We start from the raw sequence: 22,529 nt of genomic DNA, 5'->3' as shown, positions 1-22,529 counted from the left end.
GGCAGTACGATCCCAGAGTCCAGCCCAGAGCTTAAAGAGCGCATGCTCCAGGACCCGGAGTGGGTGTGGGTGAGCAGGGGTGAGGGTGGTAACTCTCCAAGGCAGCCTCATCTAAGTCTGCTCTGGCTCTTTAAGAGGCGGGGTGGGGGGTTATACCGACATGAGAACAGACCAATCACTGCTCCAAAGAGGTGGGGCTTTTACATATTTTTCCATCCCTCTCATTGGGAACTGTGTTGTTTGGGCGCTGTTCAAAAAGACCAATGGTTTTTCGACATTTCTGCCATTGCCCTTCACCGATTGGACACAGGCTATCGTCCCGCCTCCCACTTGCCCCACCCCTCTGCACACAAGATGGCGGCGCCCAGTGGAGTCGAGGCCGCGCTTGGGGTTTGCTGAGGCTGACTCCCTGTCCCTCTCTCCCTTTGGGTGCCAGTCGCCGCGAGCGGGAGGACAGGGGCCGGGCGGGGACAGGGGCACCTGCGAGGCTGGACCGCGAGCCTGCCCCCAGCCTGCGCCGCCCCCACCCGGCCCCGGCCCGGTCCGGCCCTTCGCGATCCGGTCCCAGCCTTCCCGGTCTCCTCCCGGTCTGACCCGTTGCCCGGCCTTGTATGTCGCTCCAAGCTGAGGGATTTCCTCCAGTCCCGGCTCACTGTCACTTTAGAGATGTTCCGCCTCTTTGCTCCCACACAGCTCGCCTTCCAAACCGGGAGTCCTTTTCCTCTCCGGAGAGTCTTCCCTCCAGCCCACTTTAGACCTTGGTTCTCCCTTGGTTAGGCGTTCACATCCCTTCCAAGTTAACCACCGACTCTCCAGATACTGGCAACCTTGACACCGCCTTCACCGAGGAGCCAGCCTTCCTTTGGTCCTGGACTCCGCAGCCCTATCATGGAGGCTGTGTTCCTGGTGGTGAATGGGGTGGGCCTGGTGCTGGACTTGCTGACCTTGGTGTTGGATCTCAACTTCTTGCTCGTGTCCTCCCTCCTGGCTACCTTGGCCTGGCTTTTGGCCTTCATCTACAACCTGCCACACACGGTACTGACTAGTCTTCTGCACTTGGGTCGAGGAGTCCTGCTTTCTTTGCTGGCCTTGGTTGAAGCATTGGTTCGATTCGCCTTTGGGGGATTGCAGGCCTTGTGTACGTTCCTTTGTAGCTGCTACTCTGGCTTGGAGAGTTTAAAGCTCCTCGGGCACCTGGCCTCTCACGGAGCTCTGAGGAGCCGAGAAATACTGAACAGGGGCATCCTGAACATGGTCTCCCATGGCCATGCTTTGCTGCGCCAGGCATGTGACATCTGTGCCATCGCCATGAGCCTGGTGGCCTATGTGATCAACAGTCTGGTCAACATCTGCCTCATCGGCACTCAGAACCTCTTCTCCCTGGTGCTGGCCCTGTGGGATGCCGTGGTGGGGCCTCTGTGGAGGGTGACGGACGTGCTGGCTGCTTTCCTCGCTCACATTTCCAGCAGCGCGGTGGCCATGGCCATCCTCCTGTGGACCCCTTGCCAACTAGTACTAGAGCTGTTGGCGTCCGCTGTCCGCCTCCTGGCCAGCTTTGTGCTTTTCCACGTCACTGGTCTGGTGTTGTTGGCTTGTGTGCTGGCCGTGGCTTTGGCTGTGCTGCACCCAGACTTTACCTTGAGGCTGGCCACCCGAGCACTCGGTCAGCTCCACGCCCAACCGTCCTACCACCGGCTTCGGGAGGATGTTGTGCGGCTGTCTCGCCTAGCGCTGGGTCTCGAGGCCTGGCGCCGAGTCTGGAGCCGAAGCCTACAGCTGGCCAGCTGGCCGAATCGGGGAGGGGCGCCGGGGGCCCCCCAAGGTGGCCCCAGGAGGGTGTTGTCAGCCAGGATCCAGGGACAGGACACCCTTCCTGAAGCAGACGAGGAGGATGTCAGGACCGTCAGAGCATCACCTGCTAGAGGCCGCGAGAGACTCAACGAGGATGAGCCTGCGGCTGGGCAAGACCCGTGGAAGCTGCTGAAGGAGCAGGAGGAGAGGAAGAAGTGTGTCATTTGCCAGGACCAGAGCAAGACCGTGCTGCTTCTGCCCTGCCGGCACCTGTGTCTCTGCCAGGCCTGCACCGAGATCCTCATGCGCCACCCCATCTACAACCGCAACTGCCCTCTCTGCCGCCGCGGCATCCTGCAGACCCTCAATGTCTACCTCTGAGGACTCCCTCCCTGCCCGCCCACCCTCTGCGCTCCACACACCAGGACGGCATCAGCGTTTGCCTCTGGGATTTGGCCCGAGTCTTCTTTGCCCCTATGACGGCACCTCTGTCAAGCCTCAAGCCGTATGTCCAGGACATGGAGCTGGAATACTCTGGAAGACTCCAGTCTGGGTGGGGCAGGGTAACCGTTCCTCTGAACCCTGTGTGGGGCCCTGTGATGCGGAGGGTGGTGAGTATGTCACTATGCAAGGGCCCTGAGACTATGGCGGCTCTTCCCCAGTCTGCCCAGGGCCCATCCAGACACCAGCCTCTGGGGCTGTCCTTCTTAGCTTCTGGCTTTTCTGTTGGGGGTTTTGGTCCTCTCCCCCAGGCCACACCACATCGTGTCATGTGAGGATTTTGGCAACTCCTGGGCCTGGGAGTGATCTTAATTTTTCTATTTTTTTGGGTTTTCTTGTTTTGGAATGGAATCTTTGTGTTCACCCAGAGCCTCCGCCCTGGTGGGTCTGGGAGTAGAATCCCGTAGGTGCCCTATGAACCACTTCTGCCTGTCATCATCTTAAAGTCTCCCAACTTGACCCAGAACCTGGGTCAGGAGTTTATCCCTGGGTACAGGGGTGCAGCTAAACCTGGCTTTGGGACCATTTACCCTCAGGCACCCCAGCTCCAAGAGGAGCCTCCGAAGGAATAACCAGATTTCTACTCATTCCCCTCATGCCCCACATGGCGTAGAACATGGCATTCCTCCTGGTCTCCCTCTGGCATTGGGGAGGGCATCCTGCACATTTCACTAGGGTCCAAACAAGGGGCCAGGCCTCGGGGCATGCGGCTCCATTAGGTCTGCCTGTCCAGTTTCTATGAATAAAGTTCTGTTGACAGCTCTCACGGTGTGGTCCTTGCAGGTGGCCAGCCAGTGTTGCCGAGGGGCTTTCAGACTGGAGCATCTGGATTGCCTAGCTTGGAGGTGGGGATGCGGAGACAGGGTGGCAGGGCAGTGCCGAGGGAAAGCCCACACCAAGCATGGCTGCTTGATGCTCACCCCTTCTGATCTGACCTGCTGCACTCGGCTCTGGAACAGCACTCTGCTCTGTACTGCATTAAGTCCTTGTAAGAACTTGTTGCCCCTGTGGCCTGCCCTCCCTGTGCTCCCAATGGTACCCTTCTTCCCAGGAGGGCACAGTGGAGCCTGCTGTCTGGAGGCCAGTCCTCCTTCCGATTCCTGCTTGTCCGTTTTTGTTTTTCAGGGCGGGTTTTTCTGTGTAGCCCTGGCTGTTCTGGAACTTACTATGTAGACCAGGCTGGCCTTGAACTCAGAGATCCACCTGCTTTTGCCTGATTAAAGGCGTGTACCACCATGCCCAGAGTGGTGCTTGTCTTTTTTGTATCATGGTATAGGGCCTGGTACTGTGATGGGCTGGAGTGTGGGATTTTTTGCTAGAGGTGTGAGCTGGAGCCTAGAGATCTGCAATCCTGTCTGGAAGACACAGAAGCCTAAGGCCCTTTGATATAGCTGCCTTCCCACTGCCCGCAGGAATTTAGGGCCGCTCCCCTGTAATCTGTTTGTTTTTGTTTTTCGAGACAGGGTGTCTCTGTGTAGCCTTGGCTGTCCTGGAACTGCTTTGTAGACCAGGCTGGCCTTGAACTCACTGATATACACCTGCCTCTGCCTCCCGAGTGCTGGGATTAAAGGTGTGTGTCCCCACCGCCGGCTCTCCCCACTGTAATTTTATGTTACACCTAGAAGCACAGTGTCTTCTGGAAGAAGGGGAGATGCTGGATCCTGAAGGATGTCCCTCCACTCTGCATGGAGAGGTTGAGCAATTGGGATTAGCAAGCTCTGTGTTTGTTAGTCATTAGCCTGAGCCTGCTAAACTGAGTGTCACAGGAGGTAAGCCCCCAGGGCACCTGTGGCCAGCCTCAGACTTAATGGCTTGGCCCACCCAGACTGTGCCCAGCACACTGGAGACAGTTCTCCACTTCCACCCCTTAATTGGAGGCCTGTGGCAGGGGTTGCAACACCCCCCACCCCCTACACACACATCCCACTCCCGCCCCAGGGTGTTGAGCAAGGAGAAGTCTGGCTCCTTCCAGTCTCTGTTTAATGTGGAGGATAAACATTTTATTAGAGAAGATAAACTTCCTGAGCTGGGGGCCGAGGACCTCCCTTTCTTCTACTTTCATCTGAAATTCTTTCTTCAGTCCTTAATACCCTTCTTTCTCCTAACGGTTACCATAGAAGTCCAGACCTTAAATCATTACTGCAATCTGGAGCTTGGTCGCCCCCTTGTGGCTGTCCCAGAAACTACTTATCTCTGGGTGGGGGGTGACAGCAGCAGCTTTCCAGTTAACTAAGAAAGCAGGTATCTTTACCGTTATCTGGCTCACATCGAGGGCACTGGTGATTGGAAGTCCCTGATTCTTTTTTAGACCAGACAGTGGCTGATCCCATTTGGTTTGGCATGTCTGAATTAGAAAAATGTGCCCCTTTTTCTGGGTGGCCAGAGCCCCAAATCAGGAGGGCAATCCTCTGGTCAGGCAATCCTGTTTACCCTCTACATAACTAGGTGGCAGCTCCATGGATTATTCTAGGTCTGCTTGCTATATCTCTGCCTCATGGCTCCATCCCACCCAGGAACCCTCCCTGCTGTGGGTCCTCAGAAGAAAGGCAGAAGCCAGTGGGAGGTTTTTGAGGTTTATTGAGTGACCTCTGAGAAAAAGGCCCGCCCTAGGAGCAGGAGAGATGGAGTCAAGGACCTAGAGGGGCACAGGACTAGGAAGGAGCATCCCACTTTGGAATCCTGGACCGGGGCAACCAGGAACCCACAGTTGGCCAGCACAGCACACTCTATAAAGTCCTGGGCAGAAACCCAGCCACTGTTCCACGCTGCCTGTCTTGACCTCAGACAGCCTCTGTCTCCATTCCTTGCCAGCCGTGGGACAGGAGGTAGCTCCCTCTCTTCCCTAGTCATTCACAATATTCCAGGGGGCCAGCCCTCCTGGTATGTGCCTTTCAGTGTCACACCCTCCTCTAGGAGCAAGTGCCAGCTCCCGGTTCACCACACGTTAGGCGAAGACTGGGGAGCTGTGCCAGTCAGAATAGACGAGAAATCCAGAGAAGGTGCTGTCGGTCTTGATGCTGGCATAGATGCCGATGTAGTCACCCACGCCCACTTGCACCCACACCTGGTCCTCAGGTTCCAGCCTTACCATAGCACCCCCTGAAAGTGAGGCTGGCTTGGGCCACCCCCCGAAAAACTGGAAGAAAGAGGCGATGGACTCGCCATTTTTGACAAGATCGAACTGCAAGCTGGCTCGGTAGACAGTGGCGTGGACGGCGAAGTAGTAGACACCAGGCACTTGGCAGGTGAACTTGCCCGTCGTGGCATCGTAATGTCCCTGCTCATTCAACATCACGCGGTCGAAGGGTAGGGGTGCGTCGGCTGGCGGGGGCACTCGACTCTCGGATCGCTTGGCACTGAAGGCTGACCGCGGGGGCACCGAGCACTCCCCGGCAGGTCCGATAGCCCCCACGGGACCTGCCTCTCCACGTGGCCCGGGCTCCCCACGCGGCCCAGGCAGTCCTGGGGGTGGGAGGGCGAAGGGGAGAAATTAGGAGCCACACTGCAGTGCAGAAGGGGACTCCATAGACCATTCCTAAGTCTCCCAGCCTCCCTGGCTATTGCCTCCTGCAAGCAGCAGATCTGAAGTGCTGAGTAGAGGGATCTAGGCTTTCTGACTCCCTGGGGCTGACTCACCCCCTCCACCCACAGCCCACCTCGCCCCACCCCAGCCGACTGGAATGGAGGTGGAGTAGCGCCCCCTGGCGGGACCCTTGAGCCCCAAAGGATCTACGAGAGCAGCTGCGGTGCTCACTAGGATGTCCCCAAGGGCTGCGACGAAGATGACTTCTTACCCGGCCTCCCGCCCTCGCCTTTCTCGCCCGGAGCTCCCGGCGCACCGTCGCGGCCATCACGACCGTCGCGGCCAGGCAGGCCTTGGCTGCCATGGTGGCCTGGTGTGCCTGGAAGTCCGGGCTGCCCGGGACACAGGCTGGGGATCTTGTTGTCATCTAGTGGAGGAGAGCCTGACACCAACCCCAGAAGCAGCAGGGCAAGAAGTGGTCTCATGGTGGTGACCCCGGAGGTCCAGACGCCAGGATCCTCTTGTAGTCTGTGGGCTGGGCAGGACCAGAGTCGGAACCCAGAATCTTGGGACCCACCTCGCGCCCCACCCAGGTGGAACCCAGCAGGTCCCCGCTCCAGAAATAGGCCTTTGGGGCTGAGTGTAGTGTGACGGGATGAGGAGGAGGGCGCCCCAGATCAAGAACGGGGAGAGCACCGGAGTGGAAAGGAGAGCAAGCCCTCCCTACCCGGTCCCCTAGCTGGCGCCCAGGCGTTCCCACAGCCCCTCCCCCACCCGCCCTCCTCCTCTGCCAGGCTCACCCCCTCCCCGCTCCCCAGCTCCCCCAGCTGCTCTCTCTGAATGGCTTCCTCAGACCCTCCAGCTGGCCCTGCTCCCACTCCTACCCCAACCAGGCAGCCCCTGCCCTTGCTGACTGATTCCAGCTTCTGGTTGCTCCTTGCCGGCTCCACAGCGCTCCTCCCAAACTCCTAGAGGAAACCAGTTGTTCAGGGGCCAAGAGCTCCGGGGCTGGGAAATAGCAGGGAAATAACTCGTGGTGTCGCCCGGCGGCCGGCCAAAGTTGTGGGGGTGTAGGGGGTGTGGAGAAAGGAGGAGGAAGAGGAGGAGGAGGAGGAGGAGGAGGAGGAGGAGGAGGAGAAGGAGGAGAAAGGCTTGAGCCTGCATTACAGAGAGGCTGAACTGTCAGACAGACAGTTCTTGGGGCTTCAGTTCCCAGGAGCTGGAGGGAGGGAGGGATGGAGCAGTGAGAGAGACCAAGGTCAGGACTAGTGTGTGGGGGTGGGGTGGAGGGTGGAGAACTGGATCAGCAGAGCCCAGGGTGAAGAATTCCAAAAGCAGAGAGCCAGTTGGACCCCCAGGGGTAGGATAGGGTCCCACCACACCCGGTAGGCACTCAATACAGTTTTGCTGACTAAACGGGAAAGCTGAAGGTCTGGTGACTGATCTTAAATACTCAAATGGAAAGGGGGAGGCCGAAGATAGGAATCAGGGTCACAGACTTGGGTAGGAAGTCTCTAGTCTGTCCAATGGCAGAATATGGGGCCTGGCCACTGCCTGGGGGCTGTCTTGGCAAATAAGAGTGCAGAGAAGGTGCAGGGAAGGAAGGTAGGGTAGTCTCATTAGCCCTGGGCAGGATAAGAGTTGGAACTGGTCCTTCTCCTTGGGAAGCACCAGAGAAGATGGGCAGAGTCCCGTGCCGGTCACTCTTCCCTTTGTTTTCTGCCTGCCCTGCCCACTCATATGGGTAGAGGAGGATGGGCAGACAGAGGGTGCCCTGCCCACTCATATGGGTAGAGGAGGATGGGCAGACAGGGTAGGGCTGGCGTCCTGTCAGGGCTGGGAACAAGCGTCCAGGCTAGCTGCCTCAGGAAGCCTGTTACAGTTGAAGGGCCAGGGGGTGCCCAGTAGTGCCAGGCTAGACTGGCACTGTTGTTCTGCCTCCTGGCAGACAGAGCGGCAAGGGGGCAGGATAGTGCCCAGTGGGGTGCAGTGAGGTACAAGCAGCCCGCAAAGGAACCTCCGGAAATTCTGGTAGCAGGGTAGACTTGTCAGACTCTGTGGGAGGAAGAGGCAGACCTCAGATGTCCAGTCCCCATGTGCCCCACTCCTTCCGATGGCCTCCCCCCTCGGTGTCCCAGCACCTTGTAGCCTCTGACGATGTCTACCACCTCCGCCTGGGTGGCCAGGCCCACCCAGATGTTGGGGAAAGCTGTGGTACTGTAGCTTAGTCCAAGGCACATCTCCACTTGGACAGGTTCACAGGCCAGGTCTGTAAGGGGGAGGGTTGGGTTACCGTGGGGGACAAGACACTGCCTGGCCCTGGGTCCTTGTTTCCGTGTGGACTTCTGTGAAGTATCTCAGGAGGCACTACAGAACTGTTTCACACACTCCAACGAGCCCTTCTGTTCTCCAGAGCCTGTGTTTGCCAGTGCAGCATGTAGGCGGGCCCCTCTGACTTAGGGAATGTGGAGCACCCATTGGGGACCACTGGGGACTACTCCTATCATGTGCTCTGTGAAGCAGGCTGTAGAGAGGGATGAGGTAGATAAGTCTTGACACCCCTACCACTGACCCCTACATTCCCAAGTCCCTTTCAGGTGACATTAGTGTACAGTGCTGACCCTGGCTGAGAGTCCCGCCAGGACTCTGTAAAGTGGTCCTGGGGTGAGGAGAGAAGGGCCCAGACATGAACTTATCAAGGGGGAAGGAAGGTGGGGTAGGAACCCAGCCTGTTGTGGCCGGCAGGACTTGCTCGGGTGAGGCTCCTTACCTGGCTGTGGGAACAAGTGACTGCTGCAATTGTCACTGCTGCCCTCCCCACAGTCTCTCCATAAGTCACACATCCATTGCAGATCCCCACATCCTCCGTTCCGGCAGAACTCTCTGGGCCCACAAGGGTCTGTGGGCACAGAGGCGTGACAGTGCCCTAGGACATGCCTGGACCCACTACCCTCCTCCAGGGTCCCCTTTGATGTTCCACGGGGGAGCCGCCGTTGCCCACACCCACCTGCCCAGGGGACACCTACTCTCTGTAGCATTGGTGGCCTGGTAGGTGGCTAAGAAGCCCCCGCTGCTGATACCAAGATCCGTCTTAAAGATCACAGCCAGCTGGTGCTGTGAGGAGATGAGGTGGGGCGGTGGCTCCGTGCCGCAGAACCTGCCCGGAGCAGAAAAATATCCTGGCACAGGCCGCTGGCCAGCCCCGGGGGCTCTGGCTCTTGGCCTTGCCAAGGGTGATGGGGAACAAGACCGCTGATTCATGGAGCTTGGGGTCTGGGGAAGGAGACACACGCTGTTCGTTACAATGAAACGACTTCTTAAACTGGAGCCACTTTGAGAAGGGGGGCGTCAGGGAAGACAGGGGAAGGCAGAGGCCCTACGGGTGGGAAGAGTAGAGCTGAGCAGCTGCAGAAGCCAGGCCTGGTCAGGAGAGCACATGCTGTTTCAGGGTGCCGGTAAGGAGCACCCGAAGGCAGCCGAGCTGGGCACTCACTTGAGCCTAGTGAAGGGAGCCCAGCCTGCTGGATGGGGGACGGGCTGCCCTGCTGGGTACCTGCCCAGGAAGCTGAAGGCCCCGGAAGTGCTGGCCTCATACACCTCCACGTAGTCAAACTTGCACTCGGCCTGTGCTTCCAGGCTGAAGTTGTGGAACTGTAGTCTTACGCCGTATCCCACGGGCACTGAGACGTACCAGGTGCAAAGCTGGAGGAGGGATAAGCGAGACAACTCACAGGGACCTCCTCCTGCCTCAGCCTGGTCTTGCAGGGGGCTTCTGTGGCCAGACTAGGTGAGGCATGAGTGTGTGGCTGTTGCCACCTCACATTCCGTCATTGGTGCCTCTTAAAAGAGGAACGGTCAGTCAGGCATGTGGCTTACACCTATAATTTCCAGTGCTTAGGACTAGAGTTTAAGGTCAGCCCAAGCTATATGTCAAGTTCCAAAGCAGCCTCCTGAGCTACATACAGAGACTGTCTCAAAAAGCCAAGGACCAAGGCTATAGCTTAGTGGTAAAGAACTTGTCTGGCCTGCACAAGATCCTGGGGTTGCTCCTTGGCATGGAAAAATAAAAAAACAAAACAAAACAAAAAAAACAATCCAGCAGGTTTAGGGGTGGGGGTGAAGGCACGAGGATGCACACCTTTATTTCCAGGCAGAGGCAGGAGGATCTCTGTGGGTTCCAGGCCAGCCAGGGCTACATAGTCAGACCCTGTCTCAAAACAAACAAAAACCCAGGCCTGGCGTGGTGGCCCATACCTATATCCAAGCACTTGGGAGGCTGGGGCAGGAGGAGTCTCACCAGTGACAGGGATCATCATGGGCTACAGAGTGAGACCTTGTCTATAAATAAATAAATGTCCTTTCAAATGGTCTGGTCTCAGAGATAGATGTGTTTACCCAGCATGGAAATATCTGGGTATACAGTTGGTGCTGAACAATGTTTCCTTTGGCCGGCATGAACTGATTTTACCAAGTACATTCCCAGGCATGCTGTTTCCAGGCACACAAATATAGGCACCCTGGTGTCTCGTGGGTACTATACCAGTTCCCGAGGGCGCTGCATTTACCTGTTGGTGAGGGTAGTGCTGTGGGTAGTTGGGAGTAGAGAATACCCCGTGGAGCCCAGTCAGATTCCCTCCACACCCTGGAGAGAAGCCGAATGACTCATGAGTGGCCAGGCAAGAAATTGCTGGGTCGGAGCAGGGGAGCCCAGCCCGGGACAGAAGCCTGACGGTGTGCCTGCCCTGTCCCGTGGCTGGGCTCGTACCGAAGGTCTCAGCACTGCAATTGGCCTCATCGCTGCCATCGGCACAGTTGGTAATGCCATCACACACTAAGTCATGCTTCAGGCAGAGGAGCAGGTCACAGCGGAACTCATTATGGGCACAGCTCCCTGGAGAAGGACACGAGCCATCTGGAGCCAGAATCCCCCAGAGTTTCCAACCCCCTTGCCAGTGTTGGGAGCGGCTGAGCGGGAGGCAGCTAGGAACATGATGGGAAGTCACTCACAATGCCCAGGGGCCACAGCTTGGTACCAGGCCTGGAAACCAGACCCTTCCACGTCGTCATCAGAGACGAAGGACACACGGAGGTGGCTGGTGTTGGTGTTCAGCGTGGCTGGAGGTGTTTTACCACACACCCTGTAAAAAAGCCAGGTTGGGGGTGATGGAGGCTCTGAACTCAGATAAGAAATGGACCAGAGCCCGGGAGGTGGTGGCCCATGCCTTTAATCCCAGCACTTGGGAGGCAGAGTCAGACGGATCTCAGTGAGTTCGAGGCCAGCCTGGTCTACAAAGTGAATTCCAGGACAGCCAGGGCTGTTACATGAAGAAACCTTGTCTCGGAATACCCTCTCTCCTCAAAAAAAAAAAAAAAAAAAAAAAAAAAAAAAAAAAAAAGAAAAAGAGAGAAAGAAAGAAAGAAAGAAAGAAAAGAAAGAAAGGGACCAGAGAGGGAAGTCCTTTCACTAGGGCACACCACAGCAAGATGCTGGCAGAGGAGAGGTCAGAGGTCAGTTCTGTTAATTTGTTAATTTCCTTCTGGTCAAGATTTTTGCTTCTGCTTCCAGTTTCTCCACCCTTCAGACAAGTGGGATCCCCTGGAAGCAGAGGGACCCACCTGAGGAGCGGACCTGAAGGTTCTGGGCTAATTTCCAAGCGATCGAAAAGACAGGAGAGCACACCTTCTATGCTGAGGACTTGAATCTTGAGCTGTATTGTCTGGCCTGTGGCTACCTGGATATGCCAGACACAGTGGCTATGGGGTGGGTAAAGGTCTGGGTAGTTGGGGCTGCTGAAGAAACCCCTTGGACCAGGAAGGAGGCCTCCGCAGGCTGCAGGGGATGGAGGTTAGAGTTAAGAGGTCAATAGGAGAGAGGCCTTCCCCCACCCCCAAGGTTCCTCTTCCAGGCTTTTCCTCCCCACTGCCACCTTGGGCCTTCTCCGGAAGAGTGCCCTTAGAACTCACTGGTCTGGTGTGTAGAGCTCAGGGCTGCTGGAGAGGTGGTGGTGGTGGTGGTGCTGGTGCTGGTGTTAGGAGTAGAGCTAGGAATGCTACCCTTGGGGGTGAGGCCTCGGGCAGGCAGTGGGCTCTCAGTTGTCCTGGGGAGGGATGTAGCCTGGAACTCTGGGAGAAGGAGGATGGAGGCACGTCATTTAGAAGAGCAAGTCCGTGGGGGCTGGTAGAATAGATCATGGACTCTCCATGGAAAGTCCTCCCAAGTACTTACGAGCCAGGATGACAGCCACCAGCAGCCCCAGCAGCAGGACCAGCAGGCCACTGAGCAGCAGGATACAGAGCCAGGAGAAATGACAGTCCGGCTGTAGCCCTCGGAGACGCTGGGCTGTGTGTGGGGAGACACAGTGGGCTTTTAGAGACACCCCTACACGGGATGTCCCTCACGCCTTAGTTCCTGGGCTCTCTCCTGTGCCCGAGCAGCCCCTAAGATGGTTACCATGCCAGGGAGCTTCGAGGCTTCTGCTGGCATCTTTCTGTAAGGCTGGTGGAGGGCAGGAAGGCCCTGCTTCAGGATCGAAAGCCGGATTGCAGAACTCTGTCTGGAATGGAAGACAGAGGCTGATGGGCTGGGACAGGCAGGTTCACTGGGGACCTGGGATCTTGGGCGGTGGGTTCCGTGTGAGCCTTACCTTGCTCAGCTCAGTTGCCTCTGGACGGAGGACGACATCGGAATAGTCCTTCATGGCTTAAGATTCCGCATGGCTTTCTGGAGCTCCTGTGACAGCCCAAGACCCCTGAGGGTTCACTCCCTGGTCACAAGCTACCTATCAAAGAAGCAACCTTTACTCTCGGAGGGACAAGGCTGTCAGGAGAGACCAGTTCTCTGGTGGCCTTTGGCAGAATGGTTGGGGCTCCAGGCTACTCTCTCTCCACGTGGGGGAGGGAACTGATGCGAGAAGGAATTCACAAAAAGCACGGAATGGTCCTTAATCCAACTCAGCTGAGGATGCTGAGGTCAAGACCCTGGCACTGAACAGCAGTCCTTAAAGGCACAGGCAGTGGCTGTGGGCGCCAACAGAGAAAAGTTAGGGATTCTGCGGGATGTGATTAGGGGAGTCACCTGCCCTCTCCTGCCCCCAAGGTAACGAGGGTGGGCGCTCCTGGGGAGCCGGGGGTTGGAGAACATGACTGCAGTGAAGGCCTTGGAGCCTGAGGTGAAGAGAGACAGAGACAGGGAGCAAGCGCTCGAGGGGGGGGGTAGAGGTGTGCAGCCATCTGAGGGTCACAGACAAAGTCGGCACTTTGCCCCATCTCAGTGGCAAAGTTACTGGCTAACCCTGGACCTTTGGAAGAAGCCACTCCTCCTCCACCCCAGCTTTTTTTTTTTTTTTTTCTTCAAGACAGGGTTTCTCTTTATAGTCCTGGCTGTCCTGGAACTCACTCTGTAGACCAGGCTGGCCTCAAATTCACAGAGATCTGCCTGCCTCTGCCTCCTGAGTGCTGGGATTAAAGGCATGAGCCACTACCACCCTGCTGGCTGGCTTTGTGTGTGTGTGTGTGTGTGTGTGTGTGTGTGTGTGTGTGTGGTGATCTCATATTGCCTGGGTTGGCTTCAAACTCTTTATGTAGGCAAGGATGACTATGAACATTATATATATATGATGTGTGTGTTATGCTCATGCATGTGTGTATGGAAGCTAGAAGTTGATGTCAGTGTTTTCCTTGATCACACACACATATGTACATACATATACACACACACATATATTTATATGAGATTATATATCGAGGCAAGGTCTCTCACTTGAACCAAGAGTTTGCTTGATTCTGCATGTCTAGCCAACCAGCTTACTCCAGGGACCACAGACCACGGGTCTACCATGCCTGACTGGTATTCACAGTATTTCCGTGAGTGGCCAGTACTTACTCACTAAGCCATTTCCTCAAGAGGACCTGGAGCTCCTGAGCCTCCTGTCTGTTTCCAGGGGCTGTGTGTACACCACCACATAGTGTGGGGTTGAACCTTCACACACACTGGGTCCGCACTCTACCAACGGAGCTACAGCTCCAACTCCATTTTTTGTTGAATTATAGTTGTTATTTTATTTTGAAACAGGGTCTCTCTGTGTTGAAGCTAGTCTCAAACTTGGAGCCATCCTCCTGCCTCAGCCTCCTTGCTGTTGGGAGGGTGTTTTCACCTGTTATATCCATTGTCTGTGTTGTAAGAATGAGGAGAGAAGCAGTCTCACAGAAAGCGTGGCATGAGATTGAGGGGTTGGCTCCCCACATCTGGGTCCCCAAGCCTGCAGGAGGAAGGACACCTGACTTTGTGGGCAGGTTGAGGTGTGGAGTCTGGCTGTTGGTCTGGCTGCTGTCACGAGGTCGAAGGTCTACACTACAAAGCAGTGCCCCATCCCCGCCTGGCGCAGCCGGTCCAGGGAGAAAGACAAGGGACTGCAGTCTGTCTTGTCTCATCACAGTGCTGGGCTGGGCTGAGAGTCTGGAAACAACTTCACGTTCCCAGCCACTACTTGTAGAATGTCTGTGATGTTTTAGATCCTGGGCAAGAGGTCTTACATATTGTTTTCTCTCATTTCATACGTAACTCAACGGGGGTATCATAACCGTTTTACAAAAGTCGATACTAAGGCTCTGAGATGTCACACAACAGAAAAGATAAAGAGTTAAAACTGAGCATGTGTTTTGTATGGATACAACTTTACTCTAGAGGGGGCCACGCTGTGTTAGGAGAGTGGAAGGGGCAGACAGATCTGTGAGCCTAAGACGGCTGTCTCTGCACTCAGGAAAGGAGCCTTTGTCCAGTGCCCTCTCAGCGGCCTGGCTGCTTCTGTCTAGGCCTCAACCCTCTCCTGGACTCTGAACTTGGAGTCCAGCAGTCCTGGACAGCCAAGTATGGTGGCTCACACCTTTAATCCCAGCACTTGGGAGGTAAAGGCAGGCAGATCTCTGTGATTTGGGGGCCAGCCTGGTCTACCTAGTGAGTTCCAGAATAGCCAGAGCTACATAGTGAGACCAGAGAGAGAGAGAGAGAGAGAGAGAGAGAGAGAGAGAGAGAGAGAGGAAGAGGAAGGAGAAGGAGAAGGAGAAGAAGGAGAAGAAGGAGAAGGAGAAGGAGAAGGAGAAGGAGAAGGAGAAGGAGAAGGAGAAGGAGAAGGAGAAGAAGAAGAAGAAGAAGAAGAAGAAGAAGAAGAAGAAGAAGAAGAAGAAGAAGAAGAGAAGGGAAGAGAGGAGGGAGAGGAGAGAGAGAAGGAGAGAGAAGACAGATTGGATTAGAACCCACAGACATCCTGCACTGGGCTTTGTAGATGGTGAGTTTGGGGGGCGGTGAGCCCTATGGTGTGATTATTCACTAGAGGTTGTGGGCATCAGGCCTGGCTGGGTGATGAAGTGGGCTGATGGAGCTGGTCATCCTTATCTTTGTAGCACATGACTTAGCAGAAGCAGTTTCAAAGTGGGGCTCAGAGACTCCTCTCCTCTCCATCCCAACTCAGATTGGGTAGGGTTTATTACAGTCGTGACTTGGTGGGGTATAGGACAGCACAGAGGAAGCCGTCTGTGCACAGGGCCCATCATTTGTCCAGGGGACCGTGACTGACTCCACAGCCATCAGGGATGAGCCGTGTCTCAGCTGCCACTTAGTGAAGCCCCACTTCTTAGAGATGTGAATCTTCTGGCAGCCAGGGGACTTGAACTTGTCTCTACACAAGGGCTCAAGGACTTGTTTTTTATTCTATAGATTAATGCGGATGGATAAGATGACATGGCCAATGTGAACCCTGGCCACTGCCAGAGGATCCCCAAAGGCACCCACATACCTGTCTGGAGCCCAGGTTGGGGACAGCATCGACAGCAGAGGCATGAAGATCTCTAGAAAATCGTCTCCAAGGTCCTGAGGGCAACCCATGTAGTCTACCAAGGAGGCTGCTATTCCAGCCATGGCATCCTCTTTCTTGGCAACTTTTTGAGATATGGTCTTTTTTCCCTCCGAGATTTATTTTTATTTATGTATATGTGTGTATGCCTGAACCAGATGTGTGCAGAGGCCTACGGAGGCCAGGAGTGATTCTCTTCTTCTACCATGTGGGTTCAGGGATTGAATCTAAGTTGCCAGGCTTGGAGGCTTGCTGAACTATCTTGCCAACCCAGTTCTAATAAAAAAAAAACTGCATTATTATCTAAAAATTCATAATTATGTAGTAATATTATCTAATAAAAGATGTGTGTGTATGCACACAAATGCACATGCAGGTGTGAATGTGGAGGTCACGGGTCAACTTTGAGGAGCCAGCTCCCTCCTTCCCCAATGGGGATTGAAGTCAGGTCCCCAGGCTTGTGCAGTAAGTGCTTTAGGTACCCACTGAGTGGCTCTCTGGCCATAGGTTGCTTCTTGATGGGTATTTGATCATAGCAATGAGAAGAAGATTACTCCCTGCCCCAATAGAGTACCTACTATGTGCCACACTTTTTCTAAGCAGTCTCCTAGCTCTGAGCTGGTATTATCATAATCAGCTTACAGACGAGGAAACTGGGCCCAGGGAGGTCATGTCACCCTGAGCTGTGATTGCTGGTCACTTCCTCCTGTCCTAGGCAACCCACACAGGTGGTTGTTGGTGCCCAGGAGAGTTGAAGGGTGGGGACCCTTGGAAGTGTCCAGCTCAAATAGACCTAGCAGGGCTCAGCTAGCTCCTTCAGGCTTTGCTGCTGGGCATGTGTGCATCTTACATGGTGGTTCCCATCGCTTCCTAATAAGGTAGGACAGTTCTGAGGAGAGTCCTGCCAAATGCTGTCCCCAATTCAACCAAAAGGCTTCAGGTGGAGCAAGAACTAGGTGAGCTCCATCTTGCTTCTCCCGCAGCCAGGTGGTATGGCCTTTGATGGGTCTTCAGCCTTCAGTACCCTTACTGTCAAAGTGACAGGTGGCCTCTAAGTTCCCAACTCTAAAGATCCATGAAATATGAATTGGGTTGAGCATTGATCAAACAAAAACGAACTCTGAGGCTGGAGAGATGGCTAGTATCGTACCAGATCTCCAGTACAAGTAGATCTGTTCTTGCATTTCCTTGTTATCGGTTTCGGTAAGGACACTTGCTGCCAAACCTTGAATTTGATTCCAGAAACTGACATGATGGAAGAAAAGAAAGGACTCTCAGAAGTTCCATGCATACGCCGTGGTGTGCACATGCTGTCCTCCTAGAATAGGTAAATGTAAACCAAACAAACAAACAACAAAAATAACCTATAAACTGGGCCAGGGAACCTTGGGTGTGTAAGTCCCAATTCAAGTGTGTATTTGGAGGAAAAGTGACTTAGCATGAAAATACCTGAGCAGAGGCCTTCAGTCCCCCACGAGGCTGGGAGGCCTACAAAGGGGAGGATCTTGTTCAAGGTCACAAAAGCAACTGCAGAGGCAGCACCTCTCTCAGCCAGGGCCTGCAGGAACACCGGTTAAGAATGGCGAAATAATCCAAGTTGCTAGGAGGCGAAGCAGATCACAAAGAAATGCGACGACAGACCTGCTTGTGTTTGGGGTTTGGTGCAGTCCTGGGGACCGTTGCCATGGGGATGAGATGGCACCGCTGGCCAAGCAGAGAAAGGAAAGCTGGGAGCAAGGGCCAGGGCTTGAGTCCCTACTTTGTTACGGTCTGTTCTCTGGAGAACAGAATGCACAGGGTGGCTTCTACCACCCTGAAAACCAGGCATCATTGCTTGGCTGAGAGCCACTTTCTATTTAAAAGAGGACATTGTTTACCTGTGGCTGACTGGGAGAAGCCACCAGCCCTGTAGACGTCTCATCCTAGGTCCCGCCATTCCTGGGGTGGACAGGGAAGTCCAAGTCCCTCAGAGAGAAGCCACAGAGTTTATTTAACTCTTTCTTATGCTGCTGGTGTGGTTTGGGGGTAGAGCTCCAGCATAGCATACCAGAAGCTCTGAGTTCAATTCCCAATGTCAACTAAAATGGGATGGGGAAGGCACACAGATCTGTAATGGAATCCCAGCCCCTACAGAAGTAGAAGCTGGAGACCAGATTTAGCTCATCCTAGGCCTTAGGCAGCTCAAGGGCCACCGGCACTATATGACATCATGTCTCAGAATAAAAGTTACATCGTCTTCTTTCTTCTCCACTCTCATGAAATTCCCAGATTAAAAAGTTGTCTTCCAAATTGGGCCTGGTGGCGCACGCCTTTATTCCCATTATTCCCAACATTTGGGAGGCAGAAGCAGGCAGATCTCTGTGAGTTTGAGGCCAACCTGGTCTACCAAGTGAGTTCCAGGACAGCTAAGGCTACACAGAGAAACCCTGTCTTGAAAACCAAAACCAAAACCAAAACCAAAACCAAACCAAACCAAACCAACCAACCAACCAACCAACCAACCAACCAACCAACCAACCAACTAACGAACTAACCAACCAAAAAAGCCTTTCCTTCATGAGGTGGGCCACACAGTAGCACACAGGCCCCAAGTGGCAGCAGGTATTTGTGCCACAGCAAGGATGGCTAGATAAACTTTATTTTCCCTTAGTGTCTAGAGCAGTGAGGTAGTTAGGAAGAATAATCCTGGAACATTCTAAGCTTATGGGAGAGGGAGGAACTTTAGTTTCTCTAGTTCTAAGATTCCATTTCCAAAGAAATGGAAAAGGGAAGCAGTAGTGATGAGTGCACCCCCCTCCCCCAAAAGGACAATGTCACTATGGGTTTTTGTTTTTTGTGGCTGTTCTGAAGTTCACTTATGGAACAGGCTGACCTCAAACTTAGAGATCCACCTGCCTCTGCCTCCCAAGTTCTGGGATTAAAGGGGTGTACCACCACGCCTGACTTTAAAAAAGATGTGTCTGAGTGTTTTGCCTGAAGGCATGTATGTGTACCATGTGCATATAGTGCCCCCGGAAATCAGAAGCGGGCATCAGATCCTCTAGGACTGGAGTTACAGATTTGTGCACTGATTTGTGCTTGCTAGGAATTGGCCTGGGGTCCTCTGGAAGAGCAGCCAGTATCTTTATGATGAGCCATCTCTCCAGCCCTTCCTCTCCTTTTTGAAACAGAAGCTTATATACGGCACAGACTGACCTTCAAGCTGCTATGATCTGGGGATGACTTTGCACTCCTGATTCTCTTACCTCTAGCCCTGCCTCTCCAAGTGCTGGTGTAACAGGCTTGGGCCTCTAGGCCTGGCTCTCAAATTTTGATGGACGTTCTTTAGGAAGTGGGCATGTAACTCAGTATACTCAGTGTAACACCTGCTTAACATGCACAGGCCCTGCCTTCAATCTCCAACACATTAAAACAAAGTAAAAGCCAAACCGCCTTAGGGGATATGGTAGTTTGAATGAAAATGGCCCCCATAGGCCCCTAGGGAGTGGCACTATTAGGGGTGTAGCCTTGTTGGAGTAGGTGTGGCTTTGTTGGAGGAAGTGTGTCACTGGAGTTAGATGATCAAGCCAGGCCCAGTGTCGCTCTCTCTTCCTGCTGCCTGGGGGTTGGGATGTAGAGCTCCCAGCGACCTAACACCTTGTCTCCATGCTGCCGTGCTTCCTGCCTAATGGTCTAAACCTCTGAACTGTAAGCCAGCCCCAGTTAAGTGCTTTCATGGTGTCTCTTCACAGACATAAAAACCCTAAGACAGGAGATCAACCCTTTAACACACAGTCATGACATTTAAGACCAGCGACACTGTCATGGAGGTCTGCAGCAGAGGTCTGGTCTACACAGATCAGTTTTTACAGAAATGTGAGCCAGGTGTGGTGGCTCATGCCTGCAATCTTGATACTTTGTAGGTTAGAGCAGGAGGACTGCTGTGAGTTCAAGGCCAGCCTGGGCTACAGAGATACTGTATTTAAAAAGGGGTTGGCTGCCCAAGTGGCTTAGCAAGTAAAAGCACTTGTCCCAAAGCCCGATGGCCTGTTCTGATCCCCGGGACCTACATGGTGGAAGGAGAGAAAAGACTCTTGCATGTTGTCCTGACCTCCACAGATATGCACACGCACTGCCTCCCCCAGTAAGTGTAAAAACATGTTACCACCAGATATGGAAGTTCTCCCAGGTGTTTAGATGGCATCCGGCAGGATAATGTCTTTGGAAAGATGATACTGAGGTCTTTGGAAGTATGATATACCTCATAGACATTTTGGCCAAAGGAATAAAATACATATAAACACAAGGACAAACTCAGTCTGGGAATCCAGATGTAGAATATATGACATCTGAAATACATACTATTTAAACTTAAAGAACAACAACAACAAAAGAATTGAATGCCAGGCAAGGGGGTTGCATGCCTTTGATCCCAGCACTCAGGAGGCAGAAGCAGGCGAATCTCTGAGTCCGAGGCCAGCCTGGTCTACAGAGCGAGTTCCAGGATGGCCAGGGTTATACAGAGAAACCCTGTCTCAAAAAACCAAGAAAAAAAATTGAAAAGTTTAAGTAACAGGTGGGTGAGTTTCTAGAAGGCAGTGCTCACAGACTGGCGGAAGCAAGGAACTGAGGCCCTCGCGATGCTGGGAGCACTTCCCAGATTTAAGCCCCTCCCAATTCAAGACTGTCACACCAGCAGTGTCTTTCTCAAAGCTACTATTTATTCTGTACAAGGCTCCACTGTACATTAGACATCCTACTCTTGCTTACATAGTAAGCAAGTGTACACCAGCCCTGGGGCTCAGCTTCACAGGTCTTCCCTAGAGAAGGGTATCAGGCCAGGTAAACTCAGGGTGTCTTTCTAGGGTGCCTCATCCTGGGAACACTCAAGCACTCCAGGTTCTGAGGGCATAAGCCAGGCCCACCTGTGGGGGTGTGCAAAATGCCTTAGTGCTGAGTAGCTTGACTCTTGGGACAGCATGGAGTTTTTGCCTACTGTGGGCCAAATCAAATCCATGGGAAAGAACCATACAAGACATCCCAGACATCCAGGCTCAAGCTCCCAGGGTGGGACCAAAGACGACTGCCAGGTGGGGTAGGTAGGGGTGGCATGGGTGTCCCTGAGAAGCTCAGTCCAGAGGGCCTTTGTCCAGGAGACTCTGAGAAAGGGACAGATGGTGGGAAGCTTGGGGGATGGGGCATTAAGAAGAAAATAAATTAAAGGCGAAGCTCTGGGGAGGAGGGGCCGGTGCTGCCCTTCAAACAGCTGGGGGCTCTATGGGGGGGCGGGGTGAGAGGACTGCAGGAAGAACTTGATACACTAGCTGAAGAAATCTCCTTTACCCACTTCCCCCTAACCTCACTGCAATGTCCAACAAGCCAGGGGCCAAGGGCAGCACCTCATTTCCCCAAGAGGCTTTGAACACGGCACTGGGGTAAAGAGACACGGCTCAGGATATCTCAGGAAGGGGAAGTCACCCCCTGGTCCCCAAATGCTATAAGGCACAATTCTTGGAGGCAACTAGATTCCATCCAAAACATAAAGAAAAGAAAAAACAACTTTGAAACAGAAAACTTATTTAGATCCCAGGTCTACTGTGACTACGCTTGGGCCTGGCTGACACTCACCTACCACCACAGGGGGCTAGCATTAGGGAAGCTGTATTTGGAGAAGTTAAAAAAAAGAAAAGAAAAAAAAATAAACAAACCCCAACAAAAACAGAGGGCTAGCCCAATGTCCCAGCTGTGGAAGAGGTGTGAAGGACGGACGGCATCTCCAGTCGGAACATGTTCGTCACAGTTAATTTTTTTTTTTAAAAAGTTGGGCTTTTGAAAACCCAAACCAGCTCTTTTCAAAGATGTCCCCTCATCTGTACCCCTGGACTTAGCGGCGTTAAGAGGGCTCTTGGCTCATGGGTGTTTCCTTTCTGGGCTGGTGAGCAGGTCCGGGGGAGACTCCGTGCACGGTCCTCCCTAGCTCCATCCAGCAGCGACGCTCCCAGCAGGCTCCAGAGGGCGCTGTCCTCCCAGGAGGTGTGGGGCAGGAGAGGGCAGCAGGTGGAACTGAGCATCTTCTCCCCACAGACCGCTGTTTTTTATTACACACAGGAAAAAACCACAAGCTTAAAAATGCAAACAAGAGAAGCCGAGGAGCTGAGGAACACTGCTGACTCCGTCTCTGCATCGGTCAGTCGTCTTCCCTGACTGGCCGTGGCTCGGCACCTGGCTCCTTGCTCCAGACCCCGACCAGGCCGTATCAACTTCCGCTCGACAGCTTTATTTCACTTTATTTTTCTCTTACTTGTCAGGATTTTGTTGTTGTTTTTTTGTGGTGTTTTTTTTTTTTCTGAATTTTTAAAAAACTTAGGACGTGGGGCCGCCACAGGGAAGAGGGAAGGGCTGTAGCTCCTCAATGCTACATACGGGAGGGTGGACTGGCCAGTTCATAGAAGAGCAAATAGGCGTCGCTTGTGCGCACTTGGCTGGAGGACATCGGTGTGACACTGTGGAAAAGAGCAGGGGAAAGTCAGAGCCTGTCAAGGAAGGCCACGGGGACACAGCCCAGTGGTTGAGGCTGAGCAAGTGCCTTGGAACTTTTCTATGCCAACCTAAGCTCTGCCTCTGTCCTTTGAGGGTTTTTTTTTCCTTTGTCAAGATTTTTAATTATGCATATGTGGTGCACGTGTGGGTACTTGCACAGAGTGCAGGTGCCCATGGCGGCCAATGGCAATGGACTCTTCCCCACAACAACAGCTGTAAGAGCTCTTAACACTCAGCTGTCTTCAGCTCCACCCTCTTTTTCTGAGACAGGGTCTCACATAACCTAAGCTGACTTCAAACTTGCTATGTAGCTGAGGATGACCTTGAACTCCTGATCTCTTGCCTTC

The 22,529-nt window shown here is 53.7% G+C and overlaps 4 protein-coding genes across 8 annotated transcripts in view; 1 reads left to right on the top strand and 3 right to left on the bottom strand.

The window, feature by feature from the left end:
* Positions 1-313: 313 nt before the first annotated feature.
* Rnf26 (ring finger protein 26) lies at positions 314-3,054 on the top strand. Its single transcript, XM_059266857.1, has one exon. The coding sequence runs from the start codon at positions 889-891 to the stop codon at positions 2,170-2,172; it is 1,284 nt and encodes a 427-aa protein (XP_059122840.1). The 5' UTR covers positions 314-888; the 3' UTR covers positions 2,173-3,054.
* Positions 3,055-4,852: 1,798 nt separating this feature from the next.
* C1qtnf5 (C1q and TNF related 5) lies at positions 4,853-6,889 on the bottom strand. Of its 2 annotated transcripts, none has more exons than XM_059266855.1 (3): positions 6,700-6,889; positions 6,087-6,350; positions 4,853-5,754 (listed from the first exon to the last, which is right to left on the bottom strand). In XM_059266855.1, exons 2-3 carry the CDS (start codon positions 6,298-6,300, stop codon positions 5,237-5,239), a joined length of 732 nt encoding a protein of 243 aa, XP_059122838.1. In that variant the 5' UTR covers positions 6,301-6,350; positions 6,700-6,889; the 3' UTR covers positions 4,853-5,236. The 2 variants fall into 2 exon arrangements, with proteins under 2 accessions (XP_059122838.1, XP_059122839.1); XM_059266856.1 differs by having other exon boundaries at positions 6,730-6,889.
* A 712-nt stretch (positions 6,890-7,601) lies between these two features.
* On the bottom strand, positions 7,602-12,650 carry Mfrp (membrane frizzled-related protein). 2 transcript variants are annotated; one of them, XM_059266854.1, is made up of 13 exons: positions 12,460-12,650; positions 12,267-12,369; positions 12,042-12,155; positions 11,780-11,938; positions 11,432-11,645; positions 10,823-10,953; positions 10,581-10,706; positions 10,381-10,457; positions 9,369-9,517; positions 8,817-8,972; positions 8,586-8,698; positions 7,957-8,084; positions 7,602-7,870 (listed from the first exon to the last, which is right to left on the bottom strand). In XM_059266854.1, exons 1-13 carry the CDS (start codon positions 12,511-12,513, stop codon positions 7,646-7,648), a joined length of 1,749 nt encoding a protein of 582 aa, XP_059122837.1. In that variant the 5' UTR covers positions 12,514-12,650; the 3' UTR covers positions 7,602-7,645. The 2 variants fall into 2 exon arrangements, with proteins under 2 accessions (XP_059122837.1, XP_059122836.1); XM_059266853.1 differs by having other exon boundaries at positions 8,586-8,714; positions 8,842-8,972.
* A 7,691-nt stretch (positions 12,651-20,341) lies between these two features.
* Positions 20,342-22,529, bottom strand: part of Usp2 (ubiquitin specific peptidase 2) — a 28,283-nt gene continuing 26,095 nt past the window's right edge. For all 3 annotated transcript variants that reach the window (XM_059267686.1, XM_059267687.1, XM_059267688.1), the window contains one exon: positions 20,342-22,145. In XM_059267686.1, the coding sequence (XP_059123669.1) occupies positions 22,058-22,145 (88 nt within the window). In that variant the 3' untranslated portion in view covers positions 20,342-22,057. The remainder of the gene's footprint in view (positions 22,146-22,529) is intronic.

Source organism: Peromyscus eremicus, chromosome 7 (assembly GCF_949786415.1).
Source record: "Peromyscus eremicus chromosome 7, PerEre_H2_v1, whole genome shotgun sequence".
Lineage (NCBI taxonomy): Eukaryota > Metazoa > Chordata > Mammalia > Rodentia > Cricetidae > Peromyscus > Peromyscus eremicus.
Note: the sequence above shows the minus strand (reverse complement) of the source record. Positions and strands in the feature narration are given on the sequence as shown.